Source organism: Aulostomus chinensis, chromosome 7 (assembly GCF_037954235.1).
Source record: "Aulostomus chinensis isolate RoL2024-O1b breed Wild chromosome 7, RoL_Achi_v1.0, whole genome shotgun sequence".
Lineage (NCBI taxonomy): Eukaryota > Metazoa > Chordata > Actinopteri > Syngnathiformes > Aulostomidae > Aulostomus > Aulostomus chinensis.
Window position 1 is genome coordinate 24,582,416 of NC_141326.1, and position 21,743 is coordinate 24,604,158.

Here is a 21,743-nt window from a genome sequence, read left to right on the forward strand (position 1 = left end):
TCAACTTCCAGGTGGTCCCCAGCAAAATGAGGAAAAGTTCAATTTAACCTTGATTTATATAAATGTTTCATTTGAAATACTTTACAGCATCAATGATACAACATTTAAAAAAAAAAGAATTATAAGTTTAAGCAGATGTGTAATTTTTTGAGTGATTCAAAAAAATTCCTTTTTTTCACACAACTCGCTTAAAACTTTTTTTCTGATTTCTTGTGAATCTTCTATTTTTCTAAAATAGAATAAATAAAATAAATGAAAAAATTAAATAAAATAAAGGGTTTTTTTCCCCCCGAAAAATTATGGTGATACATTTACAAGGGAAAAAAAGCAAATTCTTTGAAATTACTGTGAAAAATCTGCATGAACAAAAACCTGATGGATAATATTCACTTGGATTATAAAGTATAATGCTAATTTTCTGGTAATTTCTTGCTATTTCTCAGCTTCTTGCTAATGAACTCATTGTCTAAATTACTTAAGTATTGAAGGAAGGGAAACCATAAGTAAGGAAGCAAGTTTATTTATGAATGTATATTTCTGAGGGCCTGTTAAAGTCATCTGAACATCAACCACAATCAAATGAGGGTCCAGAGTTAACTTATCGTCAGATTGGGCTTCAACCTGAAAAGTTTCGAGAACCTCTGGTATGCCATAACTATTTCTCCTATCTTGTACCCTCCAGCAAACGAGGCAGCCACGATTTGATCACATCTTTTATTAACCGTTCACTTGTACCTTTTTCTTTTTCTTCTGACAAAAAAAACAAACAACAACAACAACAACAAAACACGTTCTCTTCTTGTCTGTCGCTGTCTGTCACTGAGGGTTTCAGCCAAGAAGCTTTTCATTCCCACTGATTAGAGCTCCTGTGAACACACAGTGGTGAACTAACCAGTGAGATCAGCTGATGTGGTTCCCGGCATGGAAATTGGCAGATACTTAGACTGAGTTTGATTGGGAGATATTACCTCTGAGATTTCTTCCTCCTCTCCTGTACTGTGCAATGAAGGAGAATTGAATTTTCTCAGTTGAGGCACTTTCTAGAAATTCCATTCACCTTCATTGTCTAAGGTCAAAGGGAGATATCTTAGAGATGTGAATAGATGGCAAATGAAGTAAAGTTACCAGCAGGTATATCAGAGGCCTGCATACCATTATAATTAAACAAGAATACTATTAATTGATGTTGAAATAATCCCAAGAAAAGACCATGAAATATTATGTACCAAATACCATTTGAGACATAAATCTGTAAAATTAGACGCAATACTCGTTTTTATCAAAAGACCACAGTCGTTCTTGGGTGATATTTTCAGATGCTGACTGATTCAAACTCACAGCAACAGTGTGTATTAACACCAGAAAGGTGATGCATCAAGTCAAATAAAGTGGCTCACAGACGATGCTTCTTCTTATTAGCATCAACTGGTTTTTGGTTTTGGTCTTTTCGTGGGATTCATTGAAAATGAGAAGAAATAACCAGGTGTCTTTTTTTTTTTTAAGCAAGAGAATATTTTTTTTGATGTAATAAGGGTGAACTGACCCATTAAACCCCATTACTTGTCTTTTCTTCTCTGTAGTGGTTGACTGTTTCTCTTATCGCCCCCTACAGGTGAGCTGCGGCACATTACCAAACTGAAGCCATGGTCCCTGTTTGATGTACTGGTGGAGAAGTACGGCTGGTCGCACGAGGATGCCGGCCACTTCACCCACTTCCTTCTGCCCATGCTGGAGATGGTGCCTGAGAAGAGGGCCTCGGCTGGCGAATGCCTCAACCACCCCTGGCTCAACTCGTAGCCTCATACACACTCTGATCCAATGCCGTCTCCCCTTCCCCCAATAATTAGCCCAAACATCACCCCTGGTGGCAGACTGTGGAATAACAGCGTGGAGATAAACCCTTAGAGTACATGAGAAAGATTCCTCTTTCCTGCCCTATCTCACACATGCACACTTAGATGCTAATCTGAGCGGGCTTAACTCACACATAAGCCCCTCCATCTTTTCCATAAAGGAATGTAAAGACAAGCTTGTGGAGATAACGCGACAAAATAGCCGTGTCCTCCATAACTTCTCTCAAAAAATGATCATTTGAGGATGGATGTACGGGAGGTGTTGGGCTCCGGCCTGAAAAGAGATGCACTTTTGTTTTCTCTTCTGCCATTACGATGCAAGCCAGCCCCTCCCACCTATCTACCTGTCTCCTCTTAATTCTTTGACCTTGTTTGGATCCAGTCAGGGGTTACTGAGCTGCTGATATTTTCTGTGAGGAAAAGTCAATGAGGAGACCCCTTGCAGCTGAATGCCCAGAACTCCATCTGTCTTTTCTTCGTCTGGCCTTCAAAAACAGAAAAGTGTGTAATTTTAGGTGTGAGAATGTGGCTACTCAAGGTATGCCAACAGAGTTCCTTCCATCTCTTCTCTCCCAAATCCTACTGAGGAAGAAGCATCCACATTGGACTAAAGTTTACACCCAGATTTCTTCCAGGAATCCTTCCCGATAAGCTTCTCTTCGCCTGTTTGGTCCTCTTCCTTCTCTGTGAGCTTCATGCTCCTGGCTGGGGCTGCCACACACAGCTGGAGGGCAGCCAGTCCTCCAGGGGGCACCACACTGACTGTTGTTACTCTGATAGACAGAAAAGGTGTGGGTTGAGTGAAAATCAAAAATACAATCAATACGTGAGGAAGACTGTGCCGGTCAATAGAGACTATTTTTAAATGCATGGAGAGACTGATGAATCAGCATGAACGGATATAACAGACAATGGATGCGTTATTTAAGTTATGCATTTCACCAATTTTTCCTCGTCATCTCTCTTGGACATTCCATTAGAAACAGACATTTTTGGTGCCCCCTCTGAGGAAGGTCACTGTGTTACAACCCACTCACCTTTTGACATTCCTAAAGCTTGTTCATCCGCCACCGTTTCTGATTTCACTCCAAACCAAGAGCAGTTATGTTGAATCCTGCTGTGGCACGTTCACCCCATCTGATTGGTACTATTCCCCCTTTTTCTCTGCCTCTACAAGAACCCGTTGATCCCCATACCTCTTCAGAAAGGGGGGGGGGGGCGGTCACCTAAAGGTTGCACTTGTCTTTGTAGATGTCCTTCAGGAATTTGAAACCTTTGTACATAAAACTGTGATCTGGCAACGCCAATAAGCGACCGTGGACAAAGTCTAGAAACACACAAGCATCATTCCAAAATACCGAGGCTGTTGTTGGCAGGACCCTGGAGGAATGTTCTGACTCAACTTTGCCACCTGGTGGCTGAATGGGAGTACTGCATCGCCACACACTACTGCTGCTGCTCTCAATGCCAACGCTCCAAGACGTTCCACGATTCTCTTCTTTATCTCTATTTCTCTGTTACATACACACACAAACACACACACACACACACACACATACACAAATCTTCATTATCACAATTAGTCCAGTTGCCTATTTTTCGCAATAAATGAAAAAAAGATGAGTATAAGTAAATGGTGAGATATTTTTAAAAACTATTTAATTCATTTAAAAAAAAAAGAGGAAAAAAGAAAACAACTTTTCTCTGGTTGTTGTGACCGTGACAGAATCTTCTTATTCTGAGGTGATTGTGTTTGTCTATTAGAGATGTTTTTATTTCTTTTGTCCTATTATTATTATTATTATTATTAATTATTATTAAATTTTTTTACACAGTTGTCACCTCTCCCCTCCCTCCTTACTTGAACAGTGCTGCTCTATCTGGGCTCTTGATGGTGATGATAAAAATATCTAAAGTTTTGCAATAAAGGGTATGTGATTTTTTTTCTTCTTTTTTTTTTGGGCACCAAAACCTCCTGATCTCACTCTTTCAGCCATGCTGACTGTTCTTCCTGATGACATTGACAAAAATCACGTCTCTTGTCTGTGTTTTTCATTGACAGATTTAATAAAATTGTAATTTAATGGACATTGTGCCCTTGATATAGTTATACAGTATAATTCTTCTTTTTAAGATGTTGGAAATCAACCTCATCTGAAGGGTTAGAAAAGGTACGAGTCACTGGACGCAACGGAAGGTCAATCAGCATAAATTCCCTTTATTATTGAGAAGTTGAATTCATACAATTTACAACTAAAAAGGTCCGCGAGTACAATGAGCTCAAAGGCTTCACATTCTCAGTGAGAACGAGTATTACAGTACACGATGATTCACGCTAAAAACAAATATGGCCCATTAAAACATTTCAATGCAATAAAAGATAAATAAAAATAAAGAGCGATAAAAGACGTCCTGAGGTCAATTAGAAAGTGAAGTACATGCTTTGAACATCAACGAGGGATTTTCCCGGCGTTTCTTTTTCGATCTTGTATCACCACGTATGGTCTCCGATGCCATCTGTGTGTTTGCTGATGTGTCTGACTCATCCATTAGCACCCGATAAACAAAAATGGTGCCTGAAGCGCACACGCTCGGATTCATCAGGCTCAGTGACGTCTGTGCCGCTACCAGACAGAAGCTGATAAAGTCCAAGTGTTACATTGATGACAGTGAAATGCCCCCACATGTAGAACTCAGTGAGGTATTATGGCGTCAACACCAGTCAAATGTAGTGACCCCTGCAAAGACCAGCTATTATCCTGGTGTGAGAAGGACATACACACACACCTTCTTCACCTGTGTGTGTGTGTGTGTGTGTGTGTGTGTCTCAGAGCACTGAGGCACAGTTCTTGAGCAGCAGAGGTTTGGCCAGCTGCAGGATGTCCAGGTTAGGATCCAGGGACCGGCCCAGGCCTTCCAGAACCATGATGGCAAACACAATGGATGCAAAATTACTCTCCAGCTTCACCTACAAGGTTGAAAAACAAATGGGTTTCATTTCAAGTCTGACGTCTCTGTAAGTAACTCCCTACACGAGACACATTTGAAAACAACATGAAATACAGTGACTTCTCAAGTTCATATGGAAACGGATTTATTTTCAGGTTTCTAAACCTTTCTACTGATAACGGTTGTAAATTCGGTTTCGTGTTTCACGTCTCAGACATTTCATCTCCACTCACACCACCACAACAGGATGCTTTCACTTCACGATCTTGGAGCCAAAAGAATTCACAAAAACAACCTTCTTGCAAAAGCTGCACACATTTTGAACTCATGCCTCTTTAAAATCATTACGGAGTGTTTTTTTCTAAAATTTGGCAACTCAATTCCACAAAAAAAAAAAAAACCCAGAGATTTCAGTGACTGTAGCGAAAGGAGAATACACAATTGAATGGGCAGTGGCTCATTTACAACTTTACTACGTGTATCATTAACTTTAATATCATTTTTAAATATTGTTCTTATTGCCAATATCAGTATTTCCTGACAGTGTCATTTTTTTTTTTTTTTACAATCTGTAGGTCTGTTGTTATTGTGAGAGTAACAAGCCAAGCTCAGGACGAATTAGCACAAGCATCAAGTCTCTTTCACTGTCAGATAAAACTTGTTTGAGCCGCAATGACATCAGTGACTCAGCAAAACCTCTACGGATGTCATGAGCTTGATGGTGATGGCTAAGAACCTTCCTGTCCTGCTGCTTAACTGGCAGTAAAGCCGAGTAAAGCTTTTCGTCGACGTCTTGATGTGTTACCTTGTGTTTGATGAGCAGACCAAAGACTCTGGAGAGCAACTCAGCCACTTGGATCTATGAACGCAAAGAAAAACATCTGGTCACGAAATAAAGGACGCAGAGATTACTAGCCGACAATGCTAACACTAATAGCATAGCAGCAGTGCAGTCTTATGAGATGGACGCATGTCATCAGTGTTTAATTTCTCATCGATGCCAGAACAAAAACACAGCCAGGCAAACAAAAGGAGAACCCCACGCAAATCTGCTTTGCTCCTCCTCCATTTTTTTTTCTCCAAATAGGAGAACTGTACATCATTCTATGAATTCGGAAAGGGATTTCAAGCTTTTGGTTTGAATAAAGTGTTTATTCGAAAAACCCTTTCTTTCATTCCTTTGGGAATTTTGGTGATAATAATCATACCAATAAATATTTCCTAAGACAAGGCATCCTTTCATCAACCTCTTAAATCACCAAAAGAAAAGCCATGACACAAGGCAGTAAATGAAGAAAGGAAAAACAGCTCACCGAGGTTTTGTATTACCATTTTGGTTTTTAAATAAAATCTCATTCAAATGTTGAAGTGTATAAATAACCACAATAACTCATCATCGCGTGGTTCCTGCCTCAGACCTCAAGGACGGACGCAACAGGAAGCTCGGTACCTTTCCCAGAGAGAGGGTGTTGCTGAGGGCGTCGTCCACCAGCTGGGACATCTCCTTCTTGAACTGAGGCACATCTTGACACTCGTTGGCTCGAGCATGATGCAGAATCAGCTCCGCCACTCGCTCACCCTGGAGACAAGACACCAACCTCAACCTTTCTGGTTTCACGTTCCCCATCGCAGCAAAATCAGTCACTGCCTTCTGCCAAAGAACAATCTCTCGGTATTCCTGACCTGGAAAACATCTATGAAATTTAATACTTTGAAGGAAATAGATGACAATCAAAACTGGGGGCCTCTCATGTAAATTGCAGGAGGTACAATATTTGCTAAAGACAAAATGTGTGTTAAAATACCCTTCGAAAGGAAATATTGTGGCGCTGCAGAGAAAAAAAAATCTCCCTAAAATGTAAAGCACTGGCGGCACGGTGGTGCAGTGGTCAGCACTGTCCCCTCACAGCAAGAAGGTTCCGGGTTCGAGCCCCGGCTGGAGCACAGGATCTTTCTGTGTGGAGTCTCCTTGTTCTCCCTGTTCCTGTGTGGGTTCTCTCTGGTACTCCAGCTTCCTCCCACAGTCCAAAGACATCAAGAGGGGACGAGGCTGATTGATACTCTAAATTGACCGTAGGTGTGACTGTGAGTGTGAATGGTTGTCTGTCTCTATGTGTTGACCCTGTGATGGACTGGTGACCTGTCCAGGGTGAACCCCGCCTCTCGCCTGAAGGCTGTTGGGATAGGCTCCAGCCCCCCGGTAGAAAATGGATGTTCAGCACTCTTTAAAACTACTGACTTTTTAAGATATCCCTTTCGACCTTCTGGGGATCCACTATGTATTCTCTTCTTTATGTTGTTCATCACCAGATACTGTATATCATTAACACTAAACCGTCATCCTTCCGTATCATAATCGCAGTAATTAATAGTTTAATATTTCGGTAGACGTCTCTTGTAGTGGTCTGTGATGGAAGTGCAGCAGTCAAAGCTTCATCATTACCTGACGCAGGACCACGGCGGTAAAGACGGCCTTGAAGTTCTCCAGGTCATGGTTGCTGAGCTGAGCTACGATGCCAGCGTCCAGCAGCACCAACTGTAGAGGACACGGGTCGGGCCTGACGCTGACCAACACCGTGTCCCACAAGTCCGTCAGGGTGGTTTTACCGTGTGCCTCTCCTGTGATACCGGTACTGTCACTGGGCCCGCAGCTCTGGACCAGGATGTTCCCAGGATGGAGATCTCCATGGACGAAGTTGTCAACAAAAACCTGAGACACAGACAATTCAATTTCCTTCCATGAACACAGAAAACTGATGAATCAAACAACTAAAATTCAGCAGAAGACGTATCTCACCATCTTCAGCAGGGTGTCGACTCCCATCTTGGCGATTCTCTGCTTCACATCCTGACGAATCTCCGAGCTCAGGTAGTTGGAAATGGGCTCACTCTCCTGAAATAAAAGATGATATTAAACCAGAATAATTATACAGTAGAGTTTCAATTTTTATGACTGGAAGGAAATCTTGCAAGGCAAAAATTTGTCTGTTTAGTAAATCAAAATGAACGAAAACAGAATTTTCTCAGTGGATCTTCATTAAACCACATACAACGTCATATTCAGGTACTTCAAACATTGGAAAAGTTATTGAAATTTGCTTTATTGACACTTTTCCTGTCCTGGTAATTGCCATTTTCAAATTTCAAGACTTTTCCAGGTTTTTCATGATTTTGCGTGTGTATATATAAATATAAAAACATATGTAAGGCTATATATATTATATATACATATATACAAGAGTCGTCTTCAGTATTTTTGGACGGCGATTAGTCATTTAAACATTCACACAGTGTTCTTGTTAGCTTGGAATCATTTTCTACTCACTTCAAATGTTTCCACTAATATAGTCCTGGTGACAAAAGGCCGTAACGGAGTTGGGAACTTCACATAATCCACATTTTGAAAATTATCCCGAAAACGTTCAATGTTCTTGGCCTCAAAACGAAGATCGATCTGAAACAAATATCCAGTCCAATGAAGGAAACGTCACATTCTTCTTCTAAATGTAATCTACGCTGGAATATTTCTACCTGTTTGGACATGAGCTTCTCAAACTCCTCCACTATCTCACACAGACTGAGCCACTTGAGTCCAGGCAGGCAGTGCAGGAGGCGGCTTCCTGCCTTCATCAGCATCAGGTCGATCTCCACCTGCCTCCTGATGCCTGGGTGGACCACCTGCAACACAGCACAAGAAGGAGTTCAGTGGTGCGGCAGCATGAAGATGCTACGACGCTGATCCCACCCACCTTGATAGCCACAGGTATCATATGGTCCTTGTGGCTGCCACTCTCCTCACACTCTGAGCCCTCCTCCTCCTTACTCCCCCTCCACAGCTGCCACAGAGAGGTCACCACTCCTCTCAAACCAGGGATCTCCCACGCTTCCAGCAGATCCTCCCTCTCCATCTCCTCAACCAGCATCTGGAAGGCTGGATCCTCCACCTGATCTGCCTTAGCCCAGCCACGGTACACCTGAGCGACACAACCTGAACCCACCGGCACTTTGCTCTCGAACACCAACACCCTCCTCCAGCCTTCCCCAAAGGCCCTGCGGAGACACTGCTTGGTGTGGGCCCAAGAGTGAGGGCGCACCTTCACATGGAGTCTGGAGAAGCGATCACAAAATGTCTGAGGAAAGATGTCCCGCCTGGTGCTGGCCCACTGCCCCAGCTTAATGAAAGTAGGACCAGAGCTTTCAGTCACCCACAGCAGAGCGTCCAGCCAGAGAGAAGCCCAGCGGGATGAGACCAGGATGAAGGGGGAGAGGAGGAGGAGAGGACCGAATTTGAGGAGCAGCACGAATGCACGGAGACTGAGACGGAGGAAGAAGACTAGATTGTGCACTTGGACTTTGGCAAGAGACTTCCTGACAGGGGTTTGGGATGGAAGAATGGTTTCTTGGCATTTGGCTGCACAGGATGATACACTGACTGCACCCCAACATAGCAATGTAACCCTGGGGACCTTTGTTAAACTCTGACCTCTGCCTAGTAAACATGTCCTGGAGTTCTGGATGAGTCTGGCGACAGGGCCAGCTCTCTGGAGAGAAGACCTCAGGTGCAGAAAGACTGCCTTCGCTCCGAATACCGCCATTGCCATCACGTCAGATGTCCCTTACCAAACAGCGAACGGGTCCAGATGTGTCCATGTTGAAATGCCAAACCATTGCATGAAAATTTGATTGATTATTGACGTAATAAAACAACAGAAATACGACGATGATTCGGGGCGACCCGGGTCATGGCTGAACTCAATTACCTAACTCATAAATTTTTTTTAACTCAGTAGTAGTTACTGAAAGATCCTGCAAAACTCAGGAAAAAGGTAATGGAAAGCTCCTTCATCCGCTGTGCACAAGTCGGACCCCCATGACTCAGTTGTCATCGCCGCAGCAGTGAAAACCGTCAAAAACATCGGTAAATCAGCGGCATCTTCGCTTCCTGGTATGACGTGTCGCCGTTCCGATCACGTGGTTTCGTCTTAAAGCACCCCGACGATAAAACAATTTTCGGGAGTTGAAAAGAGTTGAATGATGAACGGGTGGCGTTATTATGTCATCTTTATAAAATTCATAGAATACAATCAGGGTTTATTGGTCCTATAACGGCGGGTTTCTCCCTACGCTCCTTAACTGACGGAGCATGCGCAGATGGGTTTGAGGACATACCTTTTAAAGACTGGTGCGAGTCCCACTGGGTTGGCCTGCAGATGGAGACGTATGCAGCACACCGGTGCGTTTCAGCTGTTTGCTCTCTTCAAGACAGAGAAGGGAAATGAAGGAAAATGAAACACAACCGTTTGTCTTTTAATACATAAAAAAGAATGAGGTTTCCTTTCATAGGAGGAGCGGTGCAAAGTAAGTTTTACTAACGTGTCCATCGGTGGTAAGCTTACAAGTTTCCAAAAAAAATTAAAAGGGAAAATGTGCACTTTTTTACATGAATGTGAAACTCTGTTTCTGTAAATATTTGCACATCAGCCTGTAACGACGAATCTGTTGTTTCAGAAAGGCTGCAGTTACACTCATTTATTGTTAACCCTTTAAGAGCTGATGATTACTAATCCAGTATGGCGCTGCATGGAAGGTCATGAGCCATCACTCCAAACTACACACCAGCCTCATGATGGTGCTACAGGAACAAGAATCACTCATTAGCGTTCAGTCACTGGAGACATAGAATTTATCATCTTGAAACCATGAGTGTCTTTACATAATGATTATTATGATATTATCTTTAAAGCACATTTAAAAGAGAGGTTAACCAGGAGATAAAGAGAGAGTAGATGGGGGGGGGGGAGGGGTGGTACCCAAAAAAAATCAATACAATAAAAGAACTAGAGGGTGAAAAGAGAGAGAAGACATCGTAGAACACAATCACAGTATAAATACGATAAAAATGATAAGACCAATGAATGAAGTACAAAGAATGTGTAAGAATTTATGAAGCACTTTTTAAAATTGGAAGTGCACAAAGTGATTCAGGGACAGCTAGATTCATTCCAATAGAAGGCACATAAAGGGACCTGATTATCGGCATCGACTGACAAGAGAAAGACACGCAGGTAAATATATGCCATAAAATAGCTGCAGCCTTTGTGTCTCGATGTGGTCTGGGTAGGAGTGGAAGTAGCAGTACTTCCTGAGAGGATTCTCCATTTTCCTGAACAAAGTTCCGCTTTCCTATGAAATGACTTAAGCGCTGCTTTATAATTCCTCAGCAGTATTTGTGTGGCTTGTTGAATCTGTGTCACGGTCATTAGGGAAAGGAAAGGAGGAGGCATGGAACAAAACACACCCTCAGTTTGATTTCATTATTGTTTTCTCTGCTTAAACTAGAGGTCTGACTTCTCAACCCCTCGAGCTGAGAATCTGTCCCCGCCGTGTTCCCAGTCACAGCTTGTGTCCTCTGGACAGTGGGCTTCGTACACTCCCAGAATCCCAGCTGTAGGCCTGATCCAGGACTCAGCAACACAATAAGGTGGGATAAACGCCAAACAGATGTTACAAGCCCCCGCCTCTCACCCCTGTTCCCACCACAACTATTGATGGACAAGCCAGGCTTTTTTAGATCTCGCTTGCATTTCAAAGACGAGGTCAGCGTTTGAGCTCAGGGGTCAGCAGGATAGTGGCTGCGCTGAGGTGATGCTGTTATGAAGGCTGCTCGGTGATGGGACTGGAGGAATGCAGCCGAGGCCCCCGTGCTTTTATACAGAGATACTAATTGAGTTACTCTTCTGAATGGTTGATGGAATCACAGTGAAACCCAGTGAGCTACTATGCGTGTACTGCATGTGTCTACACTGTCTGCTTGTGTACTGTTTATTTATATTATATATATGCATACACTCAAACACACACACACACACACACGCACACACGGCATCCAACCCCACTGTACTCAGCATCAGGTACAACACTGCAGTAGTATATTGGGGTCTGTAATATTGAAAACAAGCTCTTTCTTTTTTCAGTCACTTATTCTCTTTCCTCCACAGGCTTAGACAAAAACATTCACTTCCCTCCTTTGACCGCTAGTTAGCTTAGCACAATGAATGGTAGCGGGTGAGAAATTTTAGCATGCCTCGTCAGCAGTCATCCAGTACCGAGGGTTACAGAAGTAATTGGCCTCACCCTCTCTCACCGAGTTGCCCATGATTAGTCATCACTCTTCAAAGGAGGTTTTATTTTGTTGGCCAAAGTTACCGTGCTGTGTCAAATCCTTCCTGCCTCTTAGGTAAGTAACTCCATGTTTCTAATTCAAAGATTACAATGTCTTTTCATTTTCAATTAGTTACATTAACGCAAGCAGAGACCATTTTGGAGGAAGGCATTTGATGAGATTTGGCTGCAGTTTGTTAACATTTCCTTCCCACGACAGTGAATGAACATTTGCTTTTATATGGAGATTTTCTCGTGCACTTTACAGCATACTAACATGAACTCATTCATGCATATTCCCCAATAGTCAACCCCCTGGTTCATTTTCCAACCTACATACAAAATCTGTTTCTTATTAGGGGAAATATTCCAAAGTTGCAGCTTTGTGTGCATCACTCTTGATGACTGGAGCATATTTTAACAGTGCAACTGCCGACCTTGTGTGCGTTGTACAGTGGAACACATGTTTGTAATAATGGGCTTGCCAGAGAGGGTCTGCAGGGTTGAATGGGTTAATTATTAATCACAGTGGTCATCTGCATGCATGTCCAGTCCTGTTTCCTGGACTCTCACTTCCACAAGTCATTCTGCAGCTCCAGATTCCGCAGTTTGTGGAGGTTAACAACTCCAAATACTGCCGGAGCGTTTTGCTTCCCTCCGCACTCGACATTCAACACACACCACACGTTACATGCTTACATGTAAGTGTTGTTGTTGTTGTTGACTTGCACATGTGAAGCAGTAAACACAGTCTCCTAGTGATAAAACAGATGAACATGTTTACCCTTCAGTAAGATAGGAAGGGCAGCCCTTGGGCTTCGTTAATGAGCTCCCGGAGGAAACTTTTATTTATGTATTCACTTGTAGTCAGATTTGCCCCTTCCTGCTCTCCATTCCTGCTTTCTTATTCTTGCCTCTTTTTTTTTTTTTTTTTTTTTTTTTGAAGCAGGACACTTGATCTCCCTGGCAACTAGAGCTCCAATCGCCTGCCAGCTGCAGATTAGTTTAGCAGTGGGGGGTTTTGGTTGGGGTGGGAGGAGTTTTAGAGTGGGGGTGATGATGGAAAATGGAGAGGGAGGAGAGAGAGAGAGAGAGAGAGAGAGAGAGAGAGAGGGGTGGGAAAAGTTTGAGAAGGGTAGAGAGAGAAAGAAAGAAAGAGAGAGAGTGGAGGCAGCATCATTGAGAAATAGGAGTCAGAGCTGAGAGGGGAGAGAGAAAGCTGGACTCAGAGGAGGGATTTCCCTGACTTAGTGCCTTTTTCTAACTTTTTCTGTGTGTGTGTGTGTGTGTTTGTGTGTGTGTGGGAGGCACAGGCAGCAGCTATGTATGGTGAGAGACGTCCCAGGCTGGGGTAGAGGTGCACACACTGAAGACGAGGGAGTGAAAGAGTGAGTGGTGGTGGTGGTGGTGGTGGTGGTGGTGGTGATGGTGGTGGTGGGGGAGCAAACTACTCTCACAAGAAAGGAACCATGCAAGTGGATGCTGTCCTCTGCCGGGTCAGATTACGCAAAATGAGAGAGTACTCCAAGAGCATTTCATCAGGGCTCCTTCAGCTCAGAGAGGTAATGTTTGAACCAAGTCTTTCACACATGATCATTGAGTTGATTTTCTTTTGAAACACTGATGGAGAGATTGACACTGTGCTGAATGGGTCAGCCGGCGTGTGTGCCCATGTACACGATCAGCAGCTATGTTCATTCAGAGCAGCATCGATAGCACATGCTTAGATGAGCTGTATTCCATTCTTGTGCTTGTTGCTCAAGTAGAGAGTTTCAAACTGCTCACATGAGACCATCCTCTGAAGTATCTGTGTTCATGTGAATGCACACACATCCTAAACCACTGTAAAAGTCAATGCTAAAACAGCCTGATTTAGTGGGGTAGACAAAGAAAAGAGGAGAGGATAAATGAGATTGCAGTGAACAAAGGCACCTCTTCATGCAGCAGAGTCCCAGTGGCTGTATTGTTGTGAGGAGGCAGGCAGGGGTGGAAACCTCCTCAGGGAAGACAGAGCAGTTTAGCTTCAGGTGGCTTTAAAAACTGCAAAGATCGGGAATGACAGTTGGCTTTCAGATTTATGACCAGGTGTTCTGACAAAGCCATTGGAGTCAAACGTGGGACCTCCTGCAAGTCAAGGCAGAAAACTGATCGGAATTGTCGATTGTGTTCATGAAAAAAACAAAACCGAAGCCTGATTGAGGGAGTGCAGCAGTTCATGACCTTTTTCCTTTCAATTCTTTTTCCTCTGCTCGCTGGTTTGATGCACAATAAGTGATGTTTTTTCAAATTCCGGCTGAAGAAAAGAAAACGGAAGAACTCATAGAACCAGTTTTTAACGAGAGGATAAATGATTGAAAAAAGATACAGTCTTAGTGATGCCTATATTCACCTGATAATCAGAGGAAGTTGTAGAAAGAGCCATAGCAGTAATTCACACCTGTTGAACAACCCACAGGAAGAGTCTCTGATTTCTTAGTTGACAAAAAAGTGGAGTTAAAGGTACCGTGTGGAGTTTTCATTGTAAACAAACGCACTTTTGTTTAGATTTTACATTTCTCTGCAGAACACAACCTTTAGGCCGAATCGACATCTTGAACGTGTTTCCCACCTCATAAAACATCTGTAAATGGGTGGTTTTTTTTTTTTCAATGTTTATGAATCATTGCGAAACTTCAATTGGTGAATTGCTACCAAATGTTAAGAGGCTGAAATTCTTCTTCCTTTAGTTTGACAGACACAGCAGGTAAACATCAGTTTCTAACGTTCATCCAGAACTAGAACCTCCGATCTGAATCACCTCCCTGAGTAATGGGCAGAAATATGTACTGTGCTGTGACTCAGCTCACTGTTACCAAACGCGATGACAACAGTTGCTCTGAAATGCCATGAGAGGTCAGAGTTTTCACACACACCCTTGAATACACTGGATACATTAACATAATTTCCACAGTATCGCCGCAATAATGACGGCAGAATCATGACTTTAGAAGAATGCTATGATGTAGGAAGAAGAAGAAGTAACACACGGTCGAATGTAACCGTAGTTTATCAAATGCTAAAGGTAGCTTAGCTTTTAATGTAGCCATCTTTGCTGCCTAGAAACCTGGCGAAGCCTTTGATCAAGTATCCCTCTTCTTTGCCTCATCGCCTCAGTGGAAAAATTTACTGCATTCTGCATCCTAGCTGCTGAAAATTCTGGGATTTTTCTCCTGGGCTCATCTTACATACCCAGTTGTTCTGGTACAAAGTGAAATCAGGTGTTGGGCCACCTTCAGCAAATTTTATTCAAGGGTCAAAGAACACGAGAATGCATGTCAACCATGTAGTTTGTCAAAAAACAAGGAAATAGTCCAAATCTCACTCCAACATAATCACTCTGATGGGGAATGAAGTATAACTTAGCATAAATTTAGCGTTAGCAAGAACCCAAAGAATGCTGAGACAATGACAGAACATTGTAATTTATCTGACCTGCGGTCAATCATCTATTTGCATACTGTAAGTCAGTTGACCAGCAGATTAGGAACTAGCCATGACGCTGAGCTACATGTCAAATGGATGTTGGCTAATGCAGGCTCCTGTTGGAGCTAGTCGGTTGGTACAATACTCCAAGGGAGGCCGTAGTGAAAAAATAATTTAGTGAGGCCATGTTCTACTACACTTACTTGGGGAAAAATTAGTCAAAACACATGATTGAATTGTATCTCATGCACCAGTTTTAACCGTTTTAGTGTTGTAGGTATAAGTGTGTGTGGTGAATCAAGAATATATCTTCATGAAACATAACAAATGCTCTGTTGCACGCCAGACCAGAGAGCAACAGGAATGTCTGCTATGTCCCATAATCACTGACCCCTTAAGAGATGGTTATCAATGAGCCAACATGATCCTTTTCGGTAGCCCTTTTCTTTCCAACCTGTGGTAATTACCCAAAGGAACACCCTTGATTTAATAAAAGCAGCTCAGGTGTTCTTCAGTTTGAGGACAACATGAGCATCTTCAGCAGGTTTACAGCACAAATCAACATTCTCCTGCCCCTGTCTGATAAGGAGTTGTATTTATTTAACTGGGTTAGGTAGAGACTTGATTGAATTGAGAGTGGCTAACTCTGTGGCGCTGTAGAGAAGGTTTATGGAGCTGGAGATAAGGAGACAAGGACTCTCTGTCTGCCAGTCAGCAAGATTGAAATAAATGGGCTACCATCTTTTAATGGGTCTCTGGTGTGGAGCCTGTGTGTGTGTGTGTGTGTGTGTGTGTGTGTGTGTGTGTGTGTGTGTGTGTGTGTGTGTGTGTGTGTGTGTGTGCTACGATCACACACAGTGGTCTGTCAGATGGGTCAGTTGTGTACATGAGTCAGGAGGAGAGGGGCTAACTGTCTGTATGACTGCTGTGTAAGAAATGTGCGCGGTGGTGGAAAAAGCGGGGAATTACGACCTTGTAGTTTTTTTCTCCCTTGGTGATTAATTTTGCTTGCACACACAGTCATTCTCACGGCCACATGTCTCTGTTTCACACTTTCTTTACATCAAAATACTACGTTGTCTAACACAAAACCTTCCATCTTCTCAATCTCGGTGATTTCGTCCATACACTGAAACGATCACACGCTAACCTATCATCAGCACACGCAACGCGCAAGGTCTTAAATCTACTCGGCTTCATTAGTTTGCACACTTTACAAGGAGGAAAAAAAGATCCTGAAACTCAAAATCCAGATGTCTCGCAGGGTGACATAGTCTCTCTCAAAAGTGAATCAGCTTGTTTTTATTCACGCAGGCTTGTTGAGAGCTGGATTTGATGATGAGTCACTGGAGTCAAGAGTCGTTCAGGAAAACTGTGTTTAGGTTGATTGAGGGAAAGTTAACTATTAGCTTGCCACATTTTACATACGCTTTTTAATACACGGACAGGAGTGTGTTGTCTATTTGTACAAAATTCCCGGTGTTGTGAATTTGTGATTTTTTTTCAAAATAATAACATTTTCCTCCGCTCATGTGTGAACCACTGCTTCAATTACTGGCTTTACAGAGACGATGGACAGTCACTGATTGTCCCAGATTTAGCTAGAAAGCTACATTTCATCAGCCGTCCCTGGTCAGGGTGTGTTTTCAATCGACTGGTGGAAAGCATTATCTTATGAGAGTTGGGTGCGATTTTTCATGCATAATCCTAGAAATGCCTCAAATAAGATGTCAGACATTCCTTGTCTTTCCATTGGAAAATGCTGTATATTGAGTAGTTCTATTCAGTTAAGATACAAACAAGTGTGTGTGTGTGTGTGTGTGTGTGTGTGTGTGTGTGTGTGTGTGTTTACTAGTGTCCAGTGACATCTGTCTTTTCTATTGTTTACAGCCCCCCCCACCCCTCCCCTTACAGGAACTAGCTTTTGACAGGCGCTCAAGAGGGCGGCCTGCATCCCCACCATGCCTATCTCCTGCTGTCCCAAAACTGCTGTTGTTACCATGGTGACACTCAGAAAGAATGTGTCCTGTGGTGACAGTGAAAGAAATCCTCATGTGTAGAAGATATGGGCGCTGGGCTATTGTCTGTCTTGTTGTCGGTGGTTGACTACGGGTTTACTCATGATCAAAAACACCCTAACCGCCCCCCCCCCCCACACACACACACACACACACACACACATGCACACATGCATGGATAAAGCAGACCATCTTACACACTATGTCCTTGTCAGAGTCAAACCAACACACAGTTGCATACACACATACACACACACACACACTTATACATGCATGCATGGATAATGCATACCATCACACTGGATACCAGAGGCTTTGACATGGCAGAAAACCAGGATTTTTTCATTAGATACACCCTTAACTTCAAAACACTCATTTATGTTTAAACACACATTCCTCTCAGAGCCTGACACTTGTGAACTGTTACTCTATCTGGCAGTCTCCTTCAGCCTGGAGACTCAGATGTATCAAAAAGAAATATGGGACTGACTTGGAGGAAATGGTTGCTGTTGCTTTACACTGGTGAGGAATCTGTGCATTGAGTCCAGTTAGGAATCAGTGTTGCACCGTTTAACTGAAGAAAAAAAACCACACACACAACAAGCAGGCGAGTGCACATCAGATTCTTTCAAGTATTTGAAACGAAGATGCCCTAACTGGCCATGTGCATCAGTGTAGCAGCTGAGGGATGTGTCATTTGTTGAAAACATGCTTACTTGGGCGGTATTTTTGCACAAGTTTGCAAACTTGCTCCATTTTGAACCTATTTTCATCTCGTCTGTTTCTCATTCAGTCACCAGTCAACTAGGAATTAAGATTAACTCCATGAAGTTGAGAGGTGGCTGATCTTTTCTGATCCACTTGTGTATAAAGAGGTTATCAGAGTAGCAGAGTTGACAGTGCAGTGTGCAGAAATACAAAAATGAATCATGTATTATCAGGCTCACACATGCAAGATGTCATGGAGGACTAAAACGAGAGTTTTCAACATCGAACGCTGTACCTGAATAGTTTTTGGGCTCAGTATGTCAGGATGAAGTGTATGAGGGATGATGAATCGCACATGGTAGAATAAATCTTTGTCCTGCTGTGTTGTTTACACTACATGTATAGCAGGGTTCTCAGTTACTCACAGAAGAATGGCTGGGTGTCAGATGTGGGCTGGGAACGCATCACGGCACACTGATGATGATGGAAACCCTCAAAAACACCAGTTTTGGTTTTGCCCGGTGTTGCCAGCATGGTGCGGCTTGCAGCTTCTGCCCACTGGCAGCCGGTGGCAGTGGTTAAAATACACACACACACGCTCCATAACACAGAAACACATGCAGGAATACAGGCACACACAGACTTGTATACACACATGAACTGTATATTGATATAGTATACAATACAGTAGAAAACCAAACAGAATTTGCTCAAAATCACGCACATGGAGACAAACACTCATAGCTCACCATCAACAGATACACTCGCATGTGAACATGCATTTACCAGTTGTGTCACAACTCCAGCTCAGATGAAGAGAAGGCTGCCATCAGGAAAGGAATGCGTCCATCTGGGTTCAGAGTGTAACTCTAATGTGGCTGTACAAGTCTTTGATTTATTCTCGGGTTGCCATGTTATGAGGAGCATTCCAAGCAAAATGTGGAAAGGTTACCGCATGCTTTGTTAGTCTGGTTACGCGCAGCGTGTGTGTGCAATATTTAAGATGGAAAAACCATACAAGCAATGAGCTTCAAATCATTTAAGTAGTTCCAGTCTCTCCTCTTCTCTCCTTTTCTCTTCTCTTCTCTTCTCTTCTCTTCTCTTCTCTTCTCTTCTCTTCTCTTGACAGGAATGTTGTTTACCTGCTGATCTACTCTATAATAAACATTAAAACGATGTCTGGAGGTTAATCCAAGGATAACGACTTAATGAGTAGATGTTCCAGACGTACAACAGATACAACTTTGATCAAACCTAATCGTGTCTAAATACTACCTTGAAGAGGTGTGACAGTAGTAGTTTTCTCTGTCTGTCTCCAGCGATGGCTACAATCATCTCATCTTCATACTGGCATGTGTATTCTGGTTTTCATATTACTTCCAAGTGCCCCTCTGTAGAAATGTGTAGTCTGGGCTTGATTTTGTTCCCATCAATCTTCTCAGTATTCGTAGCATTCCTTGTTCGGCTATTTATTTGATATGCTGGTCGATTATTTGTTGTTGTTGATTCTTAGTTGCAGTGATGATGGTTTTAAGTCAGATGAGCGTGAATTTTCTGGTCTCATATCATCAAGTTTTAGGTTAGTAACACGCTATGAAGGTTTATTTTTAAATGCTGATTTATACTTGTGCAAAGGGACAGAACCTGATGTTTATGTCACTAAAATGTTTCTGGGAGCAGACGGGATTTGTCCGCTTCTGAAGATCACATTTCTCAACACTGTGGCATTGGAGCACCACTGCCAACTAGTGTTTCAGTGGTGTAATTAAAGTAAAACACAGCTGCACGAGCACAAAAGTATAAATGTGTTCGTAGCATATGTTCCACAGGTCTGAAACCAAAGCGTAAAACATTCATTCAATGGGCCAAAAATGACAAGATGATGTGTCGAGCGCCATTGAATGCTCCTCTGCTTTGTTTTACTTGCTCCAGTAGCTGCAGCGACCATATTTTTAAATTCCAGACCAGGACCCTCGAGTGCACTGAATCTTCGTTCACATTTATGAGCTTCCTAGTGTTTTCATCAGGATGGGGGCTCAGTGCCTGGCACACTCACCAAGTGCAGCTTTCAACACCATGAGGCCATGAAGGCACCATTTAGAAAAGAGTCAGTCTTCAGGACCCGTTAAAAAAACATTTAGCTTACTGACAGGATCTGTCAGAAAGTGCCACCCGCGTCATGATGTTAGCATGACGCTAGCAACAACCTTGATAAAGACAAACTGGTTGATTGACATATAGAAAAACAAACCAGTGTGGGATTCAGACATGTGGTGCATTGTTTATATTTTCTATTGGTAATAATTAGTGGGACAGAATATAATATATGTCCTGTATATGTCCTGAAACAGATGTAATTATTGTAATTATAGTGAAAAACGGGGCATTTTTTGGTGGTGAATTTCGCAAAACAGAACATTTCATACCCAGACAGACCAGGACTCGTAGTCAATGTATTCTAAACACCAGTTTTTTGTCCACTGGCGGTCTCGGTCCAGGCTCACAGTTGTAGGTCACAGGGTGTGTGGCGGTCAAAAACATCAGCTTTGACTCTGGAGTTTACACTCCGGAAGTGCACTTTCCCAAGCTCTCGCCTCGTTGGGCTCCCTCGGGATGGTAGGGGGAATTATAAAAATCTGTTTCAGCACAGGCACGCAGGAGAGCAGGGATGGGACGGGGGAGCTCTGGTGGGAATTCTCATGTGGAACCCTCAAAAAAGCGAAGCAGAGGAAAAACAGGAAGGAGAAGGAGAGGAGAAGATTTTGGCTTTGCTGCTCAGCTCAGAGACTGTGGCTTGGAGGAGAAATTTGATCTGGGGCCCAGAGAATAATGTTAGAGTGCAAAAGCAGCCAGGTTGTTGAAAAGATCTGTAGGTCCACTGCTGAGCGCTGTTGTCAAGAGGAAAGGTTTTAACATTAGGATCCAAAATCTCACATTGTGTATCAGCAGAATGTAATATAAGATATCTGGACCTTCGCATCGCTACAGGTCGTCTTCTTTTCCTGTAAATGACACATGCAACATCGGTGCCTTCAGGTGGTGTTAACAGCAGCTGTTGGGTGAGGTGTAAGACGTGCAGCTGGATAACAGAAGGGCTTGATATCTGTCTATCACCTGATATTACCTGTGGGTGTTTATAAATGAGCTCGCAGATTGAAATTAATCACTGTGTGCCAAACACCAAGGCCTTTTGCCAGGAAGTGCTCCACTGCTTCTTTTGTTTGGCGAGCTTTCCTGTCAATGGCCTTACTTACTCTGTCAGGGATGATTTATGCCTGCTACAACCGCAGTGCTCCAACCGCAGGTGCACCTACACAAAGGTCTTGTTTCTTACTGCCTAATGAGCCCGCGGTGCGCTCTTATTTATCTTTGGGAAGGAAAGCTGAACATTTTTGGAAAAAAAGGAATAGCAAACGATTAAGACTCAGAAAACCCTCACTCGATTGAAAATCAAGGATATTTGTCTTTGTGGGTGGCCCTGAAGAAAGTAAAGAAAATTTATACAGCTGTCGGGCGACGCATCAGCAGGAAATAATGATGGAATATTGCAGGTTTCATGCTGTTAACAAAAGTTTGTAGGCACGATATTGTT

The 21,743-nt window shown here is 42.9% G+C and overlaps 3 protein-coding genes across 14 annotated transcripts in view; 2 read left to right on the forward strand and 1 right to left on the reverse strand.

Moving 5' to 3' along the window:
• Positions 1-3,962, forward strand: part of srpk2 (SRSF protein kinase 2) — a 65,165-nt gene extending 61,203 nt beyond the window's left edge. For 4 of the 7 annotated variants that reach the window (XM_086209482.1, XM_086209486.1, XM_086209485.1 and 1 more), the window contains one exon: positions 1,613-3,960. In XM_086209482.1, the coding sequence (XP_086065608.1) occupies positions 1,613-1,797 (185 nt within the window). In that variant the 3' untranslated portion in view covers positions 1,798-3,960. Of the gene's footprint in view, positions 1-1,612 lie in introns of all 7 variants that reach the window. The other 3 variants (XM_086209487.1, XM_086209488.1, XM_086209483.1) reach the window with 2 other exon arrangements.
• Positions 3,963-4,050: 88 nt separating this feature from the next.
• On the reverse strand, positions 4,051-9,884 carry adck2 (aarF domain containing kinase 2). Its single transcript, XM_086209489.1, has 8 exons — positions 8,552-9,884; positions 8,334-8,480; positions 8,128-8,256; positions 7,600-7,695; positions 7,246-7,512; positions 6,253-6,381; positions 5,608-5,661; positions 4,051-4,821 (listed from the first exon to the last, which is right to left on the reverse strand). The coding sequence occupies exons 1-8, from the start codon at positions 9,401-9,403 to the stop codon at positions 4,681-4,683; spliced, it is 1,815 nt and encodes a 604-aa protein (XP_086065615.1). The 5' UTR covers positions 9,404-9,884; the 3' UTR covers positions 4,051-4,680.
• Positions 9,885-10,011: 127 nt separating this feature from the next.
• The window catches only part of LOC147259229 (DENN domain-containing protein 2A), a 39,240-nt gene continuing 27,508 nt past the window's right edge, over positions 10,012-21,743 (forward strand). The window contains exons 1-4 of one of the 6 annotated variants that reach the window (XM_086209492.1): positions 10,012-10,035; positions 11,142-11,283; positions 13,277-13,351; positions 13,465-13,525. The gene's annotated coding sequence lies outside the window, so the exon portion shown is untranslated. Of the gene's footprint in view, positions 10,161-10,845; positions 10,868-11,141; positions 11,284-13,105; positions 13,352-13,408; positions 13,526-21,743 lie in introns of those variants that run through there. The other 5 variants (XM_086209491.1, XM_086209493.1, XM_086209494.1 and 2 more) reach the window with 5 other exon arrangements.

What these genes read in the sequence shown, in the direction of transcription:
- adck2 (XM_086209489.1), bottom strand. Translation starts at nt 9,403, where the DNA reads ATGGCAATGGCGGTATTCGGAGCGAAGGCAGTCTTTCTGCACCTGAGG. An exon ending in TGATACCTGTGGCTATCAAG is followed by an intron (nt 8,481 to 8,551) that starts GTGGGTGGGATC and finishes GCTGTGTTGCAG; the next exon opens with GTGGTCCACCCAGGCATCAG. An exon ending in TATTAGTGGAAACATTTGAA is followed by an intron (nt 7,696 to 8,127) that starts GTGAGTAGAAAA and finishes CTTTTATTTCAG; the next exon opens with GAGAGTGAGCCCATTTCCAA.